This window comes from Quercus lobata, chromosome 8 (genome assembly GCF_001633185.2).
Source record: "Quercus lobata isolate SW786 chromosome 8, ValleyOak3.0 Primary Assembly, whole genome shotgun sequence".
Lineage (NCBI taxonomy): Eukaryota > Viridiplantae > Streptophyta > Magnoliopsida > Fagales > Fagaceae > Quercus > Quercus lobata.
In genome coordinates, this window is record NC_044911.1 from 61,688,526 (window position 1) to 61,712,199 (window position 23,674).

General features: G+C 35.4%; 2 protein-coding genes and 1 non-coding gene across 5 annotated transcripts; 2 read left to right on the forward strand and 1 right to left on the reverse strand.

The window, feature by feature from the left end:
• Nucleotides 1-2,794: 2,794 nt before the first annotated feature.
• Nucleotides 2,795-2,868, reverse strand: TRNAV-CAC. The gene has a single exon. It is a non-coding gene; the product is annotated as a tRNA-Val (tRNA).
• A 380-nt stretch (nucleotides 2,869-3,248) lies between these two features.
• Nucleotides 3,249-4,751, forward strand: LOC115957817 (probable glycosyltransferase At5g20260). The gene has a single exon (XM_031076150.1). The coding sequence runs from the start codon at nucleotides 3,429-3,431 to the stop codon at nucleotides 4,479-4,481; it is 1,053 nt and encodes a 350-aa protein (XP_030932010.1). The 5' UTR covers nucleotides 3,249-3,428; the 3' UTR covers nucleotides 4,482-4,751.
• Nucleotides 4,752-13,960: 9,209 nt separating this feature from the next.
• Nucleotides 13,961-23,146, forward strand: LOC115957818 (folylpolyglutamate synthase-like). 3 transcript variants are annotated; one of them, XM_031076151.1, is made up of 16 exons: nucleotides 13,961-14,197; nucleotides 14,311-14,423; nucleotides 14,504-14,569; nucleotides 14,709-14,818; nucleotides 15,364-15,424; nucleotides 16,660-16,743; nucleotides 16,869-16,925; nucleotides 17,650-17,710; nucleotides 18,456-18,502; nucleotides 18,609-18,686; nucleotides 19,794-19,958; nucleotides 20,046-20,318; nucleotides 20,884-20,962; nucleotides 21,298-21,450; nucleotides 21,896-22,059; nucleotides 22,673-23,146. In XM_031076151.1, the coding sequence occupies exons 1-16, from the start codon at nucleotides 14,188-14,190 to the stop codon at nucleotides 22,730-22,732; spliced, it is 1,581 nt and encodes a 526-aa protein (XP_030932011.1). In that variant the 5' UTR covers nucleotides 13,961-14,187; the 3' UTR covers nucleotides 22,733-23,146. The 3 variants fall into 3 exon arrangements, with proteins under 3 accessions (XP_030932011.1, XP_030932012.1, XP_030932013.1); XM_031076152.1 differs by having other exon boundaries at nucleotides 21,899-22,059; XM_031076153.1 differs by lacking the exons at nucleotides 13,961-14,197; nucleotides 14,311-14,423; nucleotides 14,504-14,569 and having other exon boundaries at nucleotides 14,730-14,818; nucleotides 15,345-15,424.
• Nucleotides 23,147-23,674: the final 528 nt, after the last annotated feature.

Genomic DNA, 23,674 nt, shown 5'->3' on the forward strand with positions numbered 1-23,674 from the left:
GACTGAAGACCAAATCAATCAATATTGCATTAATTACTCCCCCACTACCCACATAGACCTTCCACTCAAGATTTAATGCGATCTAACTTATTTCTCAGCGAGACTCCAATCAATTGAGAAAAGCATGTAGTTTAGCAAAATGGACATGGAGTTGTCACATTTAACAGGCACACAACTGAGAACCAAAAATACTCACAGGAGAAATCTTTTTCCACTTCTATTTTCTCTAACTTAAGCTTCGAAGTGTTTATTGCCACTCATTGCATACTTCTCTATCTATATATATATATATATATATATATATATAAAAGAATATGAGATATAACTTCTCTAAGATCTTCCAATCTCAATCCTTAAATTATTAAATTACCCCACTCAACTTATCACCACTAAAAGTTCTATATGGACCTAATATATATTCACCAACACATATTCCAATAGAAAGTGTTGGAATGACTACTACCATACTAATCACCCATGACTGAGAGCAAGCAGAAAAGGATAGGAAACAGAATGACAAAGCATACTTCACAAAATTATTCAATAATTTAGTACCATGAGTAATTAGAATGAACAAGCTATACTAGGTAAACATGTTTTGAGTTATCTCCCTCTAACTTAATTACTATGTAATAATGAAAAAATCGTCCATATATTGTTTTAGTCACATGATTTTTTTGAATCAAGTGACTTCTTTAAATAATACACATTTTTTGTCTTATAATTTATCATGTAATTAATGAGTTGAAAAAATATATTTTCAAACAGAGAGATACTATGTCCACAACATTTTTACAACATTTTCATAACAAATTACAAGCGGTTAGTTGTTATTGGTTCAAATTTGAACCTAATATTAAGATTACTTTTTTGCCCCAACAATAATAACCAGTATCAACCTGACACTTAACAACCTGACACTTAAGATTTGTTGTAAAAATGTTGTGAAAATGTTATAGACATATCATTTCCCTTTCAAACACAGTCAAACTTTGTATAAAAACAAAACAAAGACAGGCTCTCTCACATCAAAAGATCACAACTTCATGGCTGCTTATAGCTCACTTGCACCAAAGTGCACAAAATTCCTTACATAGAACATATTCAAGTGTGCCACCAAATTAATTAGGCGTTTTAAAGTTTGCGTGAAGAACGGAGACTGCAAATGAGAATCCATATCACTGAAAGGTAACACATAAAATGGTTGGGCAAAGTTCATGAAATGTAACTATGGGAAGTGGAAAAGTCTTCACCCAAGCCTAAGGCCCAAATACCTGTTGGACCACATGGAGTGGAATGGGCCAGACCCACATGCTCACAGAATGGCCCAATAGCTTACAGGATTTGGTGGAGTGGAATAATGCTAGCCCAAGCATCTAGGAGGGAAAAGGGATCCTCGTAGACCGTTCCTGTGAGGTAGGTAGTAAATTACACGAAGCAAAGTCTTATCCGAGGAGATGTACACGGATGATCCACATTTTGCTTACAACTGGCATCTAGAACCATAGGAAATCTTCTAGAACATGTAAGAAGGATAGAGATCTTTACCTCCGCATTAATAAGGGGACTTCTACCTAACTTCTACCACATTTAATGCATATGAGACAACCTAAACAGTACAAACACCCCCAAAAGCTATGTTCCAAGATAAGGAAGGGGAGGAAACCGATAAAGGAGAGGAAAATATCCTTGAAAATTCAGCTGGAGATAGGACAGTTGTAGGGATAAGGGTAGGAAATGTACCTATATAAGGGGAGGGGACAAGCAAATAGAAAGGGGTTGGAAAATAGAGACTTGAAACAAAAAAGAGAAAGAACTACCCATTTGATGTAGTGTAACAACACAAGAAATAGAGTTTTTCCTACTATAATACATTAGTTTCATCTAAAATATATGAGTGTTCTTCAAATCAATTGTTTGAGTTTCCCATTGTGGAGTGTTTTACCCTGTTTCTCTTTTGTATAAATATGTTGTGTCTGTCAATTGAACATCATCTCGTGGATACCTTTAGTATTCCTAGTTTTGTTAGTTTTTGATCCCCACAGTAACCAATCCTAGTATGGATTTACATAAGGGCAATGGTAGTAACTACAAGCTTGTCTGAGAATTATCAGCACCAATGATTGGAGGACAACCAAAACTTTGGGAGTGTTTGGTACCATTGTTTAAACAACAGCTTGCAGTGTTTAAACAACATTACAAGTATTTTCACATACTTTTTCACTCACATGTATTTCCATAAAATAATAACAACGTTATTAAAAATATCTTACCAAACGGGCCCTTTCTTTGTAAAAAATAGTATATCATATAAAAAAAAAATACAATAATAATAACAAAGGAAGCTAACCTTTCAAGTAACAAAGGAACAACAACAACATACATTCTCTATCTACCCCAAGAGTTATTACTTTTGGTTTAAAATGCACTCATAAGCCTTAATAATACATCCAACATTACAAGTATTTTCACATATTTTTTCACTCACATGTATTTTCATAAAATAATAACAACGTTATTAAAAATCTCTTACCAAACGGGCCCTTTATTTGCAAAAAGTAGTATATCATATAAAAAAAAAATACAATAATAATAATAAAGGAAGCTAACCTTTCAGGTAACAAAGGAACAACAACAACATACATTCTCTATCCACCCCAAGAGTTATTACTTTTGGTTTAAAAATGCACTCAGAAGCCTTAATAATACATGAATGGTTTAAAAGGCTTATGCTTTGTTTGGTTAAAGCATATATTTAATTGAGGGGACAAAAAATAAATTTTGGATAAATTAATGTCTGAGCCCGGGTTCGAACCGGGGACCTCTAGTGTGTGAGACTAGCGTGATAACCAACTACACCACCCAGACTATTTGTTAGCTTCGCTCAAATTATTTAACTTCTTCTTTGCTAAAAGGAATATTACTCTTTTCAACGTGAGACATGAAAAAAACCAAAAAATGGAAAAAAAGACAAAAGTTTAAGCCAACAAATCATTGTCTTCTAACAAGTATTAAGATCAAGGTTCTTGAAGCCATTTTCTAATTTAGAGTCTGGATAAAATTTATTTTATTAAAATTAAAAATTAAAAATTAAAAATATTATAGTAAAATAATTTTTAAATGTATGAATAGTATCGTAAGATCTATTTTTAATAAAAAAATTGTTAAAAAGTGAAATTTATAGGTCCATAAATAGTATATAAATACCCTGTTCATCATGAAAACATCAACAAATGTGGGCTAAAAAAAAAAAAAAAACATAGAAAACATAAACGCAGTTCCAGTCCAATCCAAACCGCACCTTAGTCTTCAACCTCTTAAAACTCCTCTTTGTTCCGTCTTCCAAGTCAACCGTCTCAACTTGATCTCAAAGGCTGAATATTCAATCAAACTAGCCTTAAGGTTTTGTTTGTTTGATCATTCAAAAAATGTCCACCACCTACTTCTCCGTCCTCCTCCTCTTCCTCTGCCTCTCTCTCTTCACCTCCCTTACCACCACCATCTACTCCAAACCACTCACCTCACCGTACCTCTCATCCACCACACTCTTCCCCAATTACCAAAAAATGCTCAAATCTTTCAAAATCTTCATCTACAAACCAAACGAGGCCTTAACTTTCAACTCCCCAGCTGAATCACTCTTCTACTCGTCTCTTCAAAACTGCCCTTTCGTCACTCAAAACCCCGAAGAAGCTCACCTCTTCTTCGTCCCTTTCCGCTCCACTATCTCCATGCGCTCCATCGGGCGTGTCGTCAAACGCCACAGAGAAGAGCTCCCATATTGGAACCGAACTCTCGGCGCCGACCATTTCTACCTCTCGTGTGCCGGTTTGGGCTACGAATCGGACCGAAATCTCGTCGAGTTGAAGAAAAACTCGGTCCAGATCAGTTGCTTCCCTGCCTCTCAGGGCAAGTTTGTCCCTCACAAAGACATAGCTCTACCTCCAGTTTCAACCTCCCACGCGCCTCACGCGCCGGATAACAAAACCACGAAGTTTCTCGGTTATTTCAGACAAGTAAAACTGAAAGAGTCAAGCTTGATAAATGAGTTGGTCAACGATCCCAACTTTCTGATAGAATCTGAGCCGTCAGATCAGCTGACTTATACGATGAGACTAGCGAGCAGTAAATTTTGTTTGTTTGAATATGGAGGCGACGTTTCGGGAATAGGTGAGGCCTTGAGTTTTGGGTGCGTGCCAGTGGTGATTACTGACCGTCCGATTCAGGACCTGCCGTTCATGGACGTGCTGAGGTGGCAGGAGATCGTGGTGTTCGTGAATAACAACGGTGGGGCCAAGGAGCTGAAGCGTGCGTTGGGTGACACGGGGGGCAAACGGTATGAGCAAATGAAGGGACTGGGCGTAAAAGCGAGTCAACACTTTGTGTGGAACGAGCTGCCACAGCCGTTGGATTCGTTTCACACGGTGATGTATCAGCTGTGGCTGAGACGGCATACCATCAGATACGCACGGTGGGGTTAGGGAACTGTGGGTCCTAACTTGGCTTGTACGTGGCCCTACTATGATTGTTATATAATTGTTGTTGACTTGACTTACATGGTGGAGAATTGGAGATCACTTCAATTTTTTTTTTTTTTTTTTTTTTTTAAGCATAAGCAAAATGTAATACTTATCAGAACGCACGTGATTCGCGAAAATATAAGGTTAGGAATCTATGGGTCCTAACTTGATATGTACGTTGCCCCACTATGATTGTTATATAATTGTTGTCGACTTGACTTACGTGGAGAATTGGAGATCGCTTCAACCTTTTTTTTTTTTTTTTTAAGCAAACAGTAATACTTATTAAAATGCACGCGAAAATAGTAATATTTATATTTTAAACCAAGATGTTTATCCCACATTGGTAGTGTGTATCTAGTATCCGCTGTTTATAATTCCAATCTATAACTACAAATATTAGACATTTTTGTAATTGTACTCTAGTTAAATAATGTATTAGAGATCACTTCAACTCGATTGTGTTTAATCAACAAAAAGTATTGAACTTAAAACTTTAAATTTATGTTTTTTTTATTTGTTGTTGTTTTGGTGGAGTGTGCAATAAATACTATCATTCTGTATGTCATCTAGAAATTGAAGTAATTCTTCCTTGGAGTTTAAATTTTCTTGTCTTAGTAACAAGCCGGCCAAGATAATTTGAGGCCTAAGACAAAAATTTTAAAGGGGCCTTTTATATCTAAATATCACTTAAATAATATTTAGTTTTTTTTTTTTTCAAATTTATTACTAATTCATACTTAATAATATGGATAATTAACCCAAAGTAAGCTAATGATACTTACTATATATAGGTTTTACAAATTAGCATATCACCAATAAAGAAAAGAAAGTTATTCAAACATTCATTTATTATACTGTTTAAGTAACACCGATCATATTACTGTCACATTTGTTTGTAAGATTTTTATTGTAAAATTTGTATTAGCTTTACCATTTTTTATTCACTTAATAGAAATTAGGTTTGTGGGGCCCGAATATTTGCGGTCCCAGCCCACTTTGTATTAAGGGCCCAAAGCCCAAGCCGAGGAGCCGAGGAGCCCTACTGTTAAGGACGCGGAAAGGGAAACTCCTTGAAGGCCCAAGAATGTGGCCGAGGACGACTTTACGTCCAACATCCCACAGAAACGTTGGAAGAAAAGGACAAATTCAGCACATGAACAGCACATGAGAGAAGGCTGCCATCACCTTAATGTGGAGCCCAGCGCCTGACAAACCCATACTTATATCCTGCTATCCAGCTTTCCCAAACCACTCTGACGTGAGGATTGATAAGACAAGTAACCACCCAGAACAAGGAGAAACGGACACGTGGGTGAAGAATGGGAAGGAAATACTAGTATAAAAGGGAAGCTCGGGGCATTGACAAGGGGGGACTCTTTTCTAGAGGAACCAGAGAAAAAGGAGGAGGGGAGAAAGAACTCATAAGAAAGAAGGACGGACGGTGAGGGCAAGACGCTCCTCGGACTAATTCCGAGGAGAAAGATCTTCTCACCACATCCGTGTAAAGCTTAGCCATGCAGGCCAAACTTACCTTTGTATGGGCTTCCATGAAAATCTCGACCAAACCGTCGTCCAACGACCAAGGTTCAGCCTTCCAAAGCCCACTCTCTACAAATCGTATTGTTTGGACCCCTTTTACATATGAGCCCACCCTTGGGTCGTTAAAAATCATGTCCTTACAAGGTTGCATTTCTATTAATTCTTTTTTTTTTTGGGGGAGAAAATGCTAAACTTACTATAAATTTTATTACAAAATACTTACAAACTGGTGTGGCAATGATGTGACACTTCAACAAAAGAATAAATGAGTATTGAATTATTTCATGTGATTAGTAACATGTCAATTTATAGAAGTTACATAATAAAACTTGTAATATACTAGCTGTGGGGCCCAATAATTTGTGGCCCTGGCCCACTTTTACATTGGGATCCAAGGCCCGAGCCGAGGAGGGATATAGCCGAGAACATATAATAAAAGTCCAAGTAACCTTGAGACATAGCCGATGATGACTTTGTCCTCGGCATCCCCGATGCCCACCTGAAAGAAAGGGTAAGGACGGTATAGGAACAGTTTTGGGAAAAATCTAAAATATCTGCGTTGATAGAAAAAGAATCCCTGGACAGTATGGCGACAAAGGACAAAGGGAAAGCTGTCATTACTGCCATTGAATACTCTGCACCTGACAGGACCATGCTCTTCAGCTTTTACAACCACCTCCACCCACTTTGGGTATAGGCTGATGGGACAAGTATCAGTCCTGGAAAGTCGAACCTACATGTGGACGTTGGAGGGAGGGGTAAAGGTTAGTATAAAAGGAAAAGTAAGCAGTCCAGAAGAGGGGCTGGGAAAAAAGGCCAAGAACCAGAGCCTCTCAGACCAAATCGAGGAGAAAGACTCCTCGAGCGAACACGGTTTAAATTTGTATGAACACTATGACTAACCACCGTTCAGTGACCAAGGCCTAACCTTTCAAACCCACGCTTTACAAATTTTATTGTTTGGGCCTTCTAATGTACGAACCCAACATCATTTTGGGGTCGTCACGAATTGAGTCCTTACAATTGGCGCCGTCTGTGGGAAAGGCTTGTGTGTTGGCACAGGCGGTGCGTCGAGAAAGTCCCCCCCTCCCCATCACTTCCAATAGCCCGTTGTAGTGTCCTAACATAAAGTTTCATTAGGGGTTACGTTTTTCCATTAGGGGCTACGCTTCGAAGCGCCAGTAGAGCGGATGGTTCTAGGGGCTTGGCCGAAGGGCTAATCCCCCCAAACCAATGTCCCATACCTTAGCCGAGGGGCTAATCTCCCAAAACTTAAAGAATTAAGTTTTGGACAGAACCAAGGTATTGCATGGTCCTCGGACTCAAACCTATAGGGAAACCAACTACTTAAAGAATTAAGTTTTGGACAAAACCAAGGTATTGCATGATCCTCGGACTCAAACCTATGGGGAAACCAACTATTTAAAAAACTAAATTTTGGACAGAACCAAGGTATTGCATGGTCCTCGGACTCAAACCTATGGGGAAACCAACTACTTAAAAAACTAAGTTTTGGACAGAACCAAGGTATTGCATAGTCCTCGGACTCAAACCTATGAGGAAACCAACTACTTAAAGAATTAAGTTTTGGACAGAACCAAGGTATTGCATGGTCCTCGGACTCAAACCTATGGGGAAACCAACTACTTAAAGAACTAAGTTTTGGACAGAACCAAGGTATTGCATGGTCCTCGGACTCAAACCTATGGGGAAACCAACAACTTAAAGAACTAAGTTTTGGACAGAACCAAGGTATTGCATGGTCCTCGGACTCAAACCTATGGGAAACCAACTACTTAAAGAATTAAGTTTTGGACAGAACCAAGGTATTGCATGGTCCTCGGACTCAAACCTATGGGGAAACCAACTACTTAAAAACTAAGTTTTGGACAGAACCAAGGTATTGCATGGTCCTCGGACTCAAACCTATGGGGAAACCAACTACTTAAAGAATTAAGTTTTGGACAGAACCAAGGTATTGCATGGTCCTCGGACTCAAACCTTTGGGGAAACTAACTACTTAAAAAACTAAGTTTTGGACAAAACCAAGGTATTGCATGGTCCTCGGACTTAAACCTATGGAGAAATCAACTACTTAAAGAATTAAGTTTTGGACAGAACCAAGGTATTACATGGTCATCGGACTCAAACCTATGGGGAAACCAACTACTTAAAAAACTAAGTTTTGGACAGAACCAAGGTATTGCATGGTCCTCGGACTTAAACCTATGGGGAAACCAACGACTTAAAAAACTAAGTTTTGGACAGAATCAAGGTATTGCATGGTCCTCGGACTCAAACCTATGGGGAAACCAACTACTTAAAGAATTAAGTTTTGGACAGAATCAAGGTGTTGCATGATCCTCAGACTCAAACCTATGGGGAAACCAACTTCTTAAAAAACTAAGTTTTGGACAGAACTAAGGTATTGCATGGTCTTCGGACTTAAACCTATGGAGAAATCAACCACTTAAGGAGAATTCTAGATTACTCAGACCTACGGGATGATTATATACTAAAAGTCGGATTAAGTCCTAGACGGAATGAAGATCCCGACCTGTCCTCGAATCCTTAGTTTTAAGGGAACTGATGCAAACGAGTGTTTAAGTTCAATACGATCGTACTTCGATCCTCGGACCGGATGCCAAAAATGGCTAAGGCTAGGAAGGATATTAAGAAGGTGGCAAAGCACCCTCGTACTTGGCGACCCGCATGGGCAGCTCATTTTGGGTTACCCCTCCTCGGATGATTACCTCCTACACAGTACCGAGCATTCAGCTGTCATCTTAGTTAGTCTTAGGTATGTAACCTTTTCTAGGTCGGCATTATTGTGCCGGATAATTTCAATAAGCTCGGAATAATATCTTTTTCTTAAACAAGGGTCTCGGCCCTAAAGATCATCTTTTCAGGTCGGCATTATTGTGCCGGATAGTTTCAATAAACTCGGAATAATATCTTTTCCTTAATAAGGGCCTCGGCCCTAGGTATCTTTTTTTTTTTAGGGCGGCATTATTGTGCCGAATAGTTTCAATAAGCTCATAAAGATATCTTTTTCTTAACAGGGGTTTCGGCCTTAAGTATCGTTCAGAATGATTAAAAAAAAATCATATAATAGCACATTCATTCATAGCATAACTATTGCAGAAAAGAAAGAATACATAGAATAAAATAACGTCAACTTTTATTAATATAAAGAAGTAGTACAGCGTACAATGAGGGGTTTAAACAAGCCTATACAGGAAGCTAATTACAAAAGCGAAAATAAAAAGAAAGTACACAATGAAACGACGAATCTTTCTAAACTCTGCTCCAGTTGCAAGCGTGTATGAGAGGGTGACCCCTTTGATGGATGAGGAGAAGAAGAGGAAGAAGTAAAAGCACTAGGATGGATCCGGTGATGGGAAAGAAGAAGAAGGGGAGGCAAAAGTAGGCACCAGTGAAGAAAGAGAGGAAGAAGCAGGGATACTTAATCCCTGCGTCAACCCTGACTCCTATCACGTTGGTACCATATTAGCTATACTCGAAAGAGAGCGGATGGTACTGATGATGAGCAACCCCAGCTCAGTTGCACCAAAAATTTGATGCGATTAACACCTGCTTCGAATTTTGGCTAAAGGAAGGTGAAAAATATCTTGAGTTTCTGCCTACCCTGTCCTAACCGAAGCTTCGGAGGGACATGGTGCTTCTGGAGAGGGTGTGGTTCCTTCACTCCCGCTTTTACCTCAGACATATCACACTCTAAGGTTTGATTGCGCTGATAAGGAAAACCTTGAGCCCAGCTTGAGATTTAAGGCTTTAGAAAAGTTAAAGGGTCTCTATGTAAAGGAAGTACCCTCTTACCTTGCTTCTTATATGGAAGGTAAGTTCAATGGCATTTAATCCGTACAGATTTCCAAGAAGAGCTACAAACGAGATAGTGTCCACTCAACTCCCCAATGCCATCTATAACCGTCAGATCTGATTGGCCTCGTAAAGGGAAGTTATTAAAGACGTGCCTCGTACACGGAAACGGCATGAGCGCATTGTGAGTAAATCTAAAATAATGTCTCGTAACCCGGCGCATTTTCTAGGCAGATGAAGAAACACCGACATTAATGAAGGACAAAGTTGGGCAAGCCATGATACTGGCCCGACATCACCAAAACCCTCCTTCCCGACCAAGAGGTTGGACAGCAGGATTTTGAGGGGCTATTGTGGGGCCCAATAATTTGTGGCCCTGGCCCACTTTTACATTGGAATCCAAGGCCCGAACCGAGGAGGGATATAGCCGAGAACATATAATAAAAGTCCAAGTAACCTTGAGACATAACCGAGGATGACTTTGTCCTCGGCATCCCCGAGGCCCACCTAAAAGAAAGGGCAAAGACGGTATAGGAACAGTTTTGGGAAAAACTTAAAATATCTGCGTTGATAGAAAAAGAATCTCTGAACAGTATGGCGACAAAGGACAAAGGGAAAGCTGCCATTACTGCCATTGAATACTCTGCACTTGACAGGACCATGCTCTTCAGCTTTTACAATCACCCCCAACCACTTTGGGTATGGGCTGATGGGACAAGTATTAGTCCTGGAAAGTCGAACCTACACGTGGACGTTGGAGGGAGGGGTAAGGGTTAGTATAAAAGGAAAAGTAAGCAGTCCAGAATAGGGGCTGGGAAAAAAGGCCAAGAACCAGAGCCTCCCAGACCGTATCGAGGAGAAAGACTCCTCGAGCGAACACGGTTTAAATTTGTATGAACACTATGACTAACCACCGTTCGGTGACCAAGGCCTAGCCTTTCAAACCCACGCTCTACAAATTTTATTGTTTGGGCCTTCTAACGTACGAACCCAACATCATTTTGGGGTTGTCACGAATTGAGTCCTTACACTAGCATAACTCTAATATTTTAGGTATTGGGGAAAAAAATGTACACTTAAGTACTTAACTCACATTTTTCTTTAATTAAAAAAAAAAAAAAAAAAAAAAAAAAAAAAAAAAAAACCTTTACTGCCCCATATATAGGGCGTTTCCATGTTAAGGGCCTTAGGCCATGGCCTAAATGGCCTAGGCCTAGGCCCGGTCCTGCTGGGTAAACTAATTGAATCAAGCAAAATGCTCAAAAGTTTAATACCAATTCATTTAATTTGATTACAAATATGTGCAAAGCTAGAATTCAAGTTTTTTTTTTTTTTTTTTTTTTTTTTTAGAGAGTTTCAACCTATGGTGTCCGTTTCTAATGATAGCTTTTTATCATTAGTTCAAGTTATCAATCTATTTTTGGTTAAGACCCTTTGGGATATATACCGCTGTTAGTTTTTTTAAAACATTCTCCCATTTTCACATGTGTGTGTTAAAAATACTTAGTATTCTAAAAAAAAAAAAATTATTTTCAACCTAGATTATGTTCAACCGTTGTTTATTTTCTTTTTAAACAATTTCGAAATTGTTCACAACCTATTTAATTAATTGGACAAGCCCCCAATGCAAACATGCAGTAATGGATGGGATACGTTGGAATTCAGACACGCATTCAATGCATTGATGCACTAAACACAAGTTTAGCCCTAATTAATTTATGAGAAATATTAACAAATGCCTTAAGGGCATTGATTTATGAACTATTTTTACAAACATTTTATAAGAAAATGATAAAGCAATTAATTTTTCTAACAGCTTTTTATATTTCTCATGAAAGCTATATTAAAATATTTTCTAATCAAGTTTATTAATAATTGCCCTAAGGGCACCCCGTTAACATGACCTTTAATTTATTCATTTAGATCAAATTAAGTGACCGTAACTTGCAATAACTTTAAATCATATTACACCACCTAATAGTTTTTTATTTGATTAATAATTTGAAAATCTCATAGTTTAATTACATATTCTCTATGTTCTTAACATGCATATTATATTTATTTTCAATCATATATTATTTACTATTCAATTAATAAACTTATTTTTTATACATAATTTTAAAAATACTAAAACTTGATATTTAAGCATTTTATAGATAAAATAACTATTGATCTTTAATCGTCTTGAAATTTGCAAGCATGAGGAGTATAAGAATTACACGTAATCTAATGGTAGATTTGTCAAAAAACATATTGAATAAAAGATATTTAGTGGTGTAACATTGTTTAAAGTTAAACCATCTATAATTTTAAGCAAGCCCTATTCCTTTTCAATATATAGTAACTAAAATTGCTTACTCCTTTATGAATCTATTCTAAAAATAAACAACTAAAGTTTAATTGAAATTATATTGTTTGAATTAATTAGAAAGAATTGTTTTCATTTGTGAATTTATAAAAATTTAGATTCATCAACCTTGCATTGTTAAATGTTATGTGTGATTTTTATTACAAAATGGAATATTCATATTATCAATAAATTACAAGTAATAATTTGATATCTTACAAACTTATTTATATTCTAATTTCAAGTCCATACAAGTATATTTACACACATGTTTACATATAAAAAACATATTATATATACTTAAAATTGCACCTTATACTTACGTTCTTGTTCACGAAATGTTATTAAAGTTTGGTTCATTAATAGTCAAGCATAAATCCAAGCTTGAGCTTTATTCGCTTGCTAAGTAAACAAACATAAATAATTTGTTTTTGAGTCGAACTTAAGTTGTCAGTGAACAACGTCTCAATTTACAACTCTACTTTCATGTTGACTTTATAAATTGCATTATTATACCCTCATGTGTATTTGAGAAATGGGTCGTCTTATACATATTCAAATATGACCTAATTGAATAATACATATTAGAAATAAGTAATGGATTAGAATTGGGTTGGGGATATAGTCATTCACACAAGGGGGTAGAGTTGATGAAATGGAGGGCATAGGTTGTGTAGGTAAAGTGTTTGTGATTTGATTTGAGGGTGGTTTCAAGTTTGGTAGAAATGGGGTTGTATTTGAATGAAAATGTATGAAACAGGTTTTCTCCTTCATATTATAGTTTACATTAAATGAACGAGTTTTTATCCAAACCAATTTAGGAGAATTCATTTTTAACTTATTATGTTACAACTCTATAAATTATCTACATATATTACATTATATGACTCATTAAATTAATTAAACAAGCCGATCAACTTATTGATTGGATTATTCCTCAAAAAAAAAAAAAACGTATTGAATAGATTATGTAAAATAAAGTACAAGTAGATGCTAATTTAAATCACCAGGAAGTGAATTTGAAGAATATTATTCCAAACAAGTTTAGAAGTAAACTTCATCCTCTATCAAAGCATTTATTCATCTGTCAAAATAAATTCCAAACTAAAACGATAATAATTTTTTTTAATAAAAAAAAAAATCCCACTTCTCACATACCCATTTGCAAAAATAACAATAACCTCATAAAATCATTAGAATTTTGGTGCATGCAATATTGCAATATCTCAAGGATCCGGACATATTTAACGAAAATTAGAATAACATATTTGCACTGGAAGATGCTATTGTATACCCAAGTGACGAAAATAAATTATTTTAAACATAATATGCGAAATAAAATGAAATGACTTTTAACTAAAAATATATATATTTAGTAAAGTATCTCTAAGTTATTCTCTTAAAATTCAGTTATGTGGTTAGTTAACTAAAAAATACACTTTCATCTTTTAAGAAAAAATCCACATGGGATAATCTTAAAAAAAGTGTATAAAAAACAGCACCTAAATACTATATCTAATTCTTCCTCTTCTATCAATTAAAAAAATAAGAAAGAAAAAAAGAAAGAAAGAAAGAAATGCGTTGAGACGTTACAGATACACAATTCAAAAAATTCCACACATTTAAAATTAACATTTTCTTAAGTTAATACATAAATCCTAAATAGTTTTTGTTATTTTTTCTAATTTTTTTTTATTATTTTATTTTTATAGAATCAATCAATTTCGATCATATCAGTATCCACAAGAATACCAGAATCTTAATTAATGTTCACGCTAACAGAAGAGCGAACCCAATTCCAACGACTTTTGCTTCTCCACTCCCTCCAAAATTCCAAAACCCAATCCCATCAAAACTCAGCTCACGAACCCTCTCCGTCTCACTCTATATATAACCCGTTACCGTTCTCCGTTGAATTCGTCTTATAGTCAAACCACAATGGAGGAAGGTAATTTCCAGTTCCCATCCTCTCTCTGTGTATCTTTTATCTGATAGACATGTGTGTTTAATATATGAAAAACATACCCATTACTTTTTTTTTATTTGACTGTTGGTGTTCAGTGAGTTCGTATGAAAAGGCATTGGATGTCTTGTCCTCTTTTATTACGCTGCGTAGTCCGGCTGATAAGGGCAGCAAGTGTTCTCGCTTCGAGTACGTCTTCGATTATGTTAAGGTAATTTCTGAATTTGGCAAATATGACATTTTCATTTTTTTTTTCTGGTCCAAATTGTATGTGTTATGACTTTATTGTAGATTCTGGACTTGGAGGAGCCAATTTCAAAGATGAAGATTATCCACGTAGCTGGCACCAAAGGGAAGGTACTAAATTATGTGATAAATTAATACTAATTTGTAACAGAAATTTATGTGAAGAATAAATGTACACTCAATAAACTTGTTTGTATATGTTGTAACTAGTAAGACACTAATTAATCTTTTTTATTTGGGGTTTGAAAAGGGATCCACATGCACTTTTGTAGAATCAATATTGCGTAATTGCGGCCTTCGCACTGGACTTTTCACGTCTCCACACCTCATTGATGTCCGAGAAAGGTTTCGTATAGATGGGTGAGATTTTTAATCCATAAACATGTGCTTTTTAGTTTTTACTATAAGTAAAAAGGATGATGTTTGGTGTTTTGATTTCTTATTCTCTTTGAAGAACACAGCATTGGTTTCTGTTTGCTTAGCGTATTACATGATTTCCTGTTATTTTGGCGAAAAGAAATCCAATGAAGTGTTTAAACTTAAATTAAAAAAAAAAACAAATTATTCATTCTGTTCTGTTCTTTAGTCATAGGTTCTGCTCTATTGTTACACTTTCATGCCTTCAGCAAATCTTTTGGGCAAGTCCTAGCGCGTTTTGTCTTCTGAAGCGCCAAGTACACTTACTTCTGTTATTTGTTCTTCCTGATTATTGTGATCTCTTGGCATTGAGCCTTAAGTCAAAAGTCATTGGGTGCATATGTGACTTACCAATACAAAAATTACTTTTTTTTTTTTTTTTTGGTTTTCTTCTCCTAGTGTCTTTTCTCATTTTCGATTTTGCAAAATCATTTGCATCATAACGATAGGTGCTATGGTTAATAATCAGTTCCGGTTGGCTGCTTCAGTGTAGACATCTGTGAAGAGAAATTTTCAGCAAATTTCTGGTGGTGTTATGATATACTAAAGGTATGCTTGTGCCCATATTTTATTTTGCTTTTTAATTCTTCCCTGAATTCTCATAGCTTTTGGACATGTAATTTGGGTAATACCTACGTAGATGGAGTGGATCTTTGGTAGTGATGTATCTAAAATTAAAGATGTTCATTCTCTCTCTTTTTCTGATTCTTTTGAATAGAAATATTACAGAATAATAATAGCGGCAGGACTTAATCATCAAAATTCTTAAATATGCAAGGAAGCGTTTGAATAAATGATTGTATAAATTTAGAGGTCTTTTGCAGCACAAAATCATGGAGTCATGCAAATAGTCTATCTCAGCAGATGTTGATGCTGCTGAAATTTATAAGAACACTAACTGGCCAGCCATAAATTAAAAGTCATTAATTTTTGGTTTGTTAATATGACCTTTTGGTTTAGCCATGCAATTTAAAAATTCTTGCAGCAGTGTTTTTGTGGCAGAGTAATGAGAAAATGCTTCGAGATGATTCAAAGTGGCATATGCATATAAGTTTCTAACATAGACAAAACAAGTTACAGGAATAGAATATCACAACTCTTTTCTTTTTAGTGCACTCTGTTCATATAATAATAGCACTAGTAAACCAACCGTATACTCCAGAGTGATATATATGACTCTGGGGGTTCTCTTGGTGTTAAAATGAAATTTTAGAGTGTAGTGTAGGGCTAAATAGAGTTTAATGGTAGAAGGGGGGACCTGTGAAGCCTGATTCAAGCAATTGGAGTCAAGGAGTTAAGGTCTTGTTTAATTAATTAGAATCTGTAAACAACTTGAAAAGATTAGTTAGTTTTGAGTGCCTGTTGGGTTTGATTAGGTTATCTGTCCTTATCAACTTGAAACCAGATTGATTGTCACTATAATTATTTATCTGAGAAATATCACTACATATCATGTACTGATATGTATATATGTATATGTACCTATGTATACATGTAAGAATGTATGCATGTACATATGATACATGCATTAGGGCCAAATGTGTTGAACCTACTCGTTGTGAGAGTAACCTCACCCACTCCATGTTCTCATACCATTGTTATGAATTTCTGTTTTGAAGGAGGGAAGTAGTAGCTTAACTCTTATTTTAAGTTAACTATGTTATTTGCTTAAATATCATTGTTGATCTCTGAGTAAAGGATATATATGTATATATATATATTTTGAAAAATGAGCTAGCATAATGAAATTAATCCTGGTGGTTTATATATTTGTTTGTGTGTAGGAAAATACAAATGAGGATTTACCAATGCCCTTTTTGTTCTGCTTCTTTACCTTACTTGCACTCAAGATTTTTACAGCAGAGCAGGTTTGATGTGTATCTAACTTTTCTGCACAGGCTTTTCCCCACATAGATCTCTCCTGTTCATGAACTTTGTTGCTATTAATGAAGTGGAATCAGAAACATCCTCTTTAATATAATTTTCTTTTCAGGTAGATGTTGTTATCTTGGAGGTTGGGATAGGTGGAAGGTTAGATTCAACAAATTTGGTACGTGTAATTGTTGTGGTATCTATTGATTAAATTCAGCTTGTTCATGGTCTAATGTTGACATCATATTCTATACAAGAAAAGTTGTGTCTTACAAGCTGTGGTTGTGCCAAATAGATGCCCTCTCCTTCTATTATTATTATTATTTTCCCCTCCTTATGCCACATGACAATCCTTTTGCCTCTTTATTTTACATACTTTTCTAGAATTTGAAAAAAGTTTCATTATTTATTTTAAATTATTTGAATAATACTATCATTTTTGTTTTAAAATTAAAAGTTAGAAACCTTTAACCAAGTTGTTTTGGAAAAATGGTTTTGGATATTTGGGATGGAATAAACATGTTTGTGGGTGCATGTTGTAGCTGCGAAGTACGGTGAGGAATGGGGTAGCTGGAGTTTGAAATCTGTCAAGTACCAAAATTTTAAGATATTTAAATGGATTTTCACTTTTTTATTTTAAGTTATTCTAATAATCTATTATAATTTTTGGTTTTGATAACAACTTGGTATTACATGAGATGCTTTCGCTCTATAACCTAAAGTACTTATTGTTCTTTTTATTACTGTTATTTATTACATTGTTCAATTTCTATTAGATTATTGAAAGATTTTATTTAGGTTACATATAATATTTTATTAACCCTTTGTATTGGGCTTAGTATTAGTTTTCTACAAAGATAATGCCTGGGAATAACCTGAGTATTAATGCTCTAACATTTCAGGTTCAGGCACCTATTGTGTGTGGTATATGTTCCCTTGGGTATGATCATGTGGAGATTCTTGGTTAGTGTTCTAATTCTATAACCTTGGTAATTCATGTAAATAATTGATGCATAGCTATTTTAAATGTAAGTGAGTGAGCTGATATATTAATATAGTTTTCTAAGATAGAGCTATCATTTTGTATTGACTTTTAATGTGCAATACGTGCACTACTAGTTGAAATTTAGGAAACAATTTGACCTTTTGCTGCATTTCTGGTTTATGTTCCATGTAGCAATTTGTGAAATATGCAGATTTATATAAATTTGCTGATTCTCTATCATGCTCCTTCAGTGTTATATTCACTGTGGTACAGTTAGTGAGCATTGCTTTGACATGGTGTAAAAACTATGACAAATATCCTTAAACATGACACTTGATCTGTTTATATAAGATTTTATTAATTTTTCTTCCAATGATTTTAATGGCCAGAACCTTGTGTCTGCATTTGTATGTGCTGTCATGTTTTGTGAGAATAGAATACTGGGAAGCATGTCAAACTAATGCCTTTAAAGGCTGTTTACCTTGAACATAGTAAATGATGAAAAAAAATTTGCACCTGAATTTTATGGATTAAGCCTTATTGGTGATTATGTCAAAATTTAACAAATAAATGCTTGTTATATATGTCGTGATTGTACAAAAATTATTTGTAAATTTATTTAGGTAAAATTGTTAGATCATAGTCAACTACTATGGTGCTTCAAGAGTAATTCAGTCTAATATGAATAAGTGATTCCTTCTCTTTGTTGGATTCTTTAACCAGGACATACTCTGAGACAAATTGCTGGGGAGAAGGCTGGCATCTTCAAGGTTTTCTGTAGAACCACAATTCCTTAAAGCAAATGCCAACAGGAATTGTAACACAATTCCAGTCACTTTTACTGGTCTTTTTTATACTTGTCTATCCTTGTTGCAGCATGGGGTTCCAGCTTTTACTGTGTCTCAACCTGATGAAGCAATGAGTGTTCTTCAAGAAAAGGCTTCTCAATTGGGTGTAAGTTGCATAGTTCTCTTCCCATATTATTTGGAATATGCAAGACTCTGAACTTGGCTTGACTATAACAATTGATTAGCCACAATAATAATGAAAACTATTGGTATTTGTTTTTGGAACATAAAACACGAGTGAAATTCCCTTGTATGCTGGTATACTTTGAAAATCCAGTATCACCAAGAAAATTTGCATTCCAACCAAAAGACAAGACAATTGACTGTAACCCAAGATGTTGGTACACCAATCAGAACTCAAATCCAATACTAACTCTATGGCTGCAATACTTCAAGACTTAATTGGCCTGGTCATGACTGCACATCACCTCTGCCTGTCACATCCAGTACCAAATAAAATTATGTACTCACCCTCTTAAAACCATGAGAGAGAGAGAGAGAGAGAGAGAGAGAGAGAGAGAGAGAGAGAGAGAATGTGTGTGTGTGTATGGCTGATTAGAAGTTGAGAATGATTAGGGCTATTGGTGGGATGTTTGTTACTTACTTACGTCTGGGTTGCACTTTTCAGTTCACCTAGCCTAAGTCTGGCCTTATTAATTTCTCTAGGTTGCTAACCCGTGCAATGCCTAGGATAGTTCAAAAAAGAAGAAGATGTATGATAGATATTAGTGATTATTAATTAATAAAAATTCAAATTAGAAATTTTATAGAAAGAACATGCATAATTTAATTAGAATTTGTTTAAAGAAATCTAATTACGATTTGATTCGTGTTTGGTTGTTCTATCCAAAATGATGGTGATTTTAATTAGTTTAAATTAACATATTTTAGCACTATTTATAACTCTACAAACCAAATTTAAATATATATTAGAATGATGATTGGGCCTGAAAATCAGCCAGAAATTGCAAGCCTAAGGCCATCTAAAAAGGCCAGGCTTCGTCCCAACATATCAAGTTGTCTGATCGTTGTTCAAAGAACATCTTCAATGTCTCATAGGAGTCTTAACAAGTTGAGGAAGTGCATTATACCAATTCAAATCTAGCTGTTTTTGTTGCCTTAATAAGCAGGTTATTTAACCTGCAATGTGTCAGACAGGAAGAACATAAAAGGCTATATCTTTATGTTATGAAAAAAAACAAGTTAATTACAGGTACATCTTGAAGTGGCTCCACCATTGGATGCTAACTTGCTGAATGGTCTAAAACTTGGGCTTGAAGGTGAGCATCAGTATCAAAATGCAGGCCTTGCTGTTGCACTATGCTATACTTGGCTTCATAGGACTGGCCATCTTGAAATCACTAACCTGGAACAAACTGTAAGTTTTGCACATAAGAGCTCTCCTTTATGCCATGATTTGTTATACCAATTGATACATTCTTATTTTTTAAATTTCATGGAATAGAGCTCTTTGCCAGAGTCGTTCATCAAAGGTCTAACAACAGCCAATTTGCAAGGGCGGGCCCAGATAGTCCCTGATCAACATATTGACATTGAGAGCCCTGGAGATCTAGTGTTCTACTTGGATGGAGCCCATACTTCTGAAAGCATGGAAATATGTGCAAGATGGTTTTCTATTGCCATTAAAGAAGACAGCCAGCCGCAGGATAATTTTAGAGCTTCACATGAACTGGTACAGATGCCCCCTGATGAAAGATCCAGAAAGAACTCTATACAAGTAAAGCACTGAACTTCCAAACCCTTTTGAGTCCCTATTATTTGGATACTCAAAAAAAAAAAAAAAAAACAAAAAGGTGGGAGAGTAGAACTTAAAATCAGGTTGAGTTCAAAATCCAGCTAAGCAGGTGGTTGACCTCTACCCCCTAAACCTCTCACTTTTTTGGTTCTTTGCACGGTGTGGTTTTCAAAACATTATTACTTATTGAGTGTATCTAAATTTCAGAATTGATATTTTGCACTTGAAAAGCAATTGTGCTGTATTTGGTTGCTTGGACAGGAGCCTCATTTCCAATTCTCAGTATGTGTTTGAATTTGATTTAATTTCCAGATATCAGGCCCAGATAAGCAATTCCATGGTGGAATCAAATGTGTATAAAAGATTAGTAATATTGTGTCTATATTTGTCCTTTTTATTTTAAGCTAACAGTAATAATTTTGTCAATGTTTTGACTTTTGATGCTCTGTTGCCTTATTCCTTCTAATTAATGTTGATGTAAACTTCCTTTTTCCTTGCCTCCCTGAAAGTAAGGTGTATAGCTAAACTTCTTGAGATATATTTGCAGATACTATTGTTTAATTGTATGTCAGTGCGAGATCCTCAGCTGCTTCTTCTGCACCTAATAAAAACATGTGCCAGTCATGGTGAGTTCTAGAGCAAGAACCTTAGAACCATCTGTAGATATAAAATTATTATAGAACATAATCACCTAATAATGATAAAGTATTAAAAGGGTTAAAGTGCATGGGATGTAAAATCAGCTGTAAAATATTCCCAGGTGATCTTAAAGTGAATAATAATGATCAGAACCATCCAATTTCTGCAGAATATTGAATGCTTGGAAACCACAAACAAGGACAAAAGTGCTGAAAATAAAATTTTCTTTAGATGTCAATTGGATTTATCAAGAATTTTTTTATTGTAATACAATTTCATTTCGATATTTGTGGTAATAATGAATATTTGGTTGAAATTTTAGGTGTCCATTTCAAGAAGGCACTCTTTGTACCAAATATGACGGCATTTTTCAAGTTTGGTTCCCATGCTTTGCCACCCACTGATTCTCAAGTTGATTTATCATGGCAGTTCACTCTTCAAAGAGAATGGGAGAGCCTCACGCAGGGTAACAAAGGTATTGACTTAATACATATTAAATATTCTTATATTACTGGTTGTGTAGCCTCAAGACCTTCTTTCAAGTTACTTTTTTTTTTTTCAAAAAAGAAAAATTAATCAATTAATATATCACCTCAAATGTTTGGATTAACTCATCCTCAGCAATGTATGGAAGTTGTCATTATTGGATTGCCTAATATGAAGTTCTCAAAAACTTATTGCATGTCTTTGATGTGAGGCAATCACTATTTATTTTTATTGTTTTTTCCCACACATACACTCTCACACATACCCTCTATCATCTTCTATCTGGTAGACTTGGTTAACAACTCCCAGCTTATTTTGAGAATTACAGTTAGATTTTTTGGGATGAAGTTCCTTGCCCATTTTGGTGTGTGTATCATACATAGAGTATAATTAAGTCATCTTTATTTGCTTAGTTTGCTTTGTTTTTGACTTAGTAGGAGGTGATGCCAAAAGCACAGATGGTGTTTGTGAAGAAGTAAAAGATGATTCAGAACTGAGCACTAAAAGTTGTGAGAATAGTATGGTGTTTTCTTCTCTCCCTTTAGCTATCAAATGGCTTAGGGACAGTGTAAAACAAAATCAATCTATTCATTTTCAGGTAATACCTTATCTTGTTGGAGAATATTGCATATTCGCTGTTATATTGCCTGTTGACACACATTTTTCCTCATTTGAAAATATGGTCGAAGTCAGTTCCTTACCATTGTCACAGTTATGGATGGGTCCTATGTATAACTAGTGCAGATTGCTATTTATGCTGGTAAAAGCTTGTACACCAAACAACTTTTCAAATTATGCTTGCAAATTTGGAAATATATATATTTCCTGCAACCTGATACCGAAGAGTTTGACAGAATTGTTTTGAGTGCTTGTGAAATTTAAAAAGTTACTTGAATGGGCAGTGTATTCAATGCCCAGTTGAAAACCATGATTAGACAAATTTAATTATTTACTCAACCTACGGCCTGATTAATTTAGTCATGGGATCAACTTGCATCAATTTGCAACACCTGCATTGAGTAAATTGCTAAAACTTAAGCCCACCTTTCAATGAGTAAAAGCATGACTGTTGTAATGCTGTTCTGTTTCATCTACGAGTTCCCTGCTTGTCTTTGCATTTTGTTCTTTATGGTCATATAGCATCTTTGTAAAGAATGATCTCGCTCCATTCATTTGGCTGTCTTCTAATATTATTTAAATTGATTCATCAGGTCCTTGTAACTGGTTCTTTACATCTTATGGGCGACATGTTGAAATTCGTAAAGAAGTGAAGTGCAGGGCCTCTTGAAGTCCCATATATATATATATATATATATATTGTGGTCAATTGAAGCCTATGGTTGTACTCACTCCAAAGGAAAAAAAAAATAGTCCTATAGTTACATATATGCTGGTATTTAATGATGTGAGGAGGGTGGAAGAGTTGGGTCATCTTAACTTTCTAGTGAGTTCTCTCTGATATTTAGTGACCATTGATGTGTCATTGGTCATGGCTGCTTGCTATATTGTTAAAACTGCTAATTATTAATGTCGGTGTTCTTTGGGCATGAGAGATAAGCCCTATGTCTTGGGCTAAAGTCCTATAATGTCTCAATTTTATGGTGCCTATATTTTTCTGTTACCAATGGAAACTTCTGTATTTTTTTTTAAAGAATAAAGTAGAGTTAACCTATTAGGCCGTGCTATTGAAAGTAACTCCAGAAAATTTTTAATTAATAAGTTACAAAGATATTTGGTGCATCTTGAACCCACAATTTCACTTGTTTACGGCACAAATTGGCTTCACTATAATAATTGATGCCTAGCCACAATTCCAGTGAAAATTTGCATTCCAGCCCAAAAGAGAGGCTAAGATTTGGCTGTAACCCAAGCTATTGGTACACCAATCAGAACTCAAATTCGACAATAAACTACAAATACTTAGTGACCGTTTGGATAGAGCTGAAACTTGCGTTTCAGCTCTACGTTTTCCTGCCTTTTTTTTTTTTTTTTTTTTTTCTCTGCACGTGAACAGTAAAAGCACTGTACAGGAGAAAAAAATACTATTCACACACTGTTCACATACTGTTCACGTACTATTCATGGGTCCCACGACACTATTCACATATTTAAAAATTATTTTGTTACAGTGTTTTCAGTTTTCAGTTTTCAGTTTTCAGTTTTCAGTTTCAGCAACAATAAGCTCAATCCAAACGGACCCTTAGATTCTGTTT

Excerpts from the sequence above, each read along its gene's own strand:
- LOC115957817 (XM_031076150.1), top strand. The coding sequence starts at position 3,429 with ATGTCCACCACCTACTTCTCCGTCCTCCTCCTCTTCCTCTGCCTCTCT.
- LOC115957818 (XM_031076151.1), top strand. Across the intron at positions 14,819-15,363 it reads GAAAGGTTTCGTATAGATGG|TGTAGACATCTGTGAAGAGA; the intron begins GTGAGATTTTTA and ends TGGCTGCTTCAG. Across the intron at positions 18,503-18,608 it reads AGAAGGCTGGCATCTTCAAG|CATGGGGTTCCAGCTTTTAC; the intron begins GTTTTCTGTAGA and ends TCCTTGTTGCAG.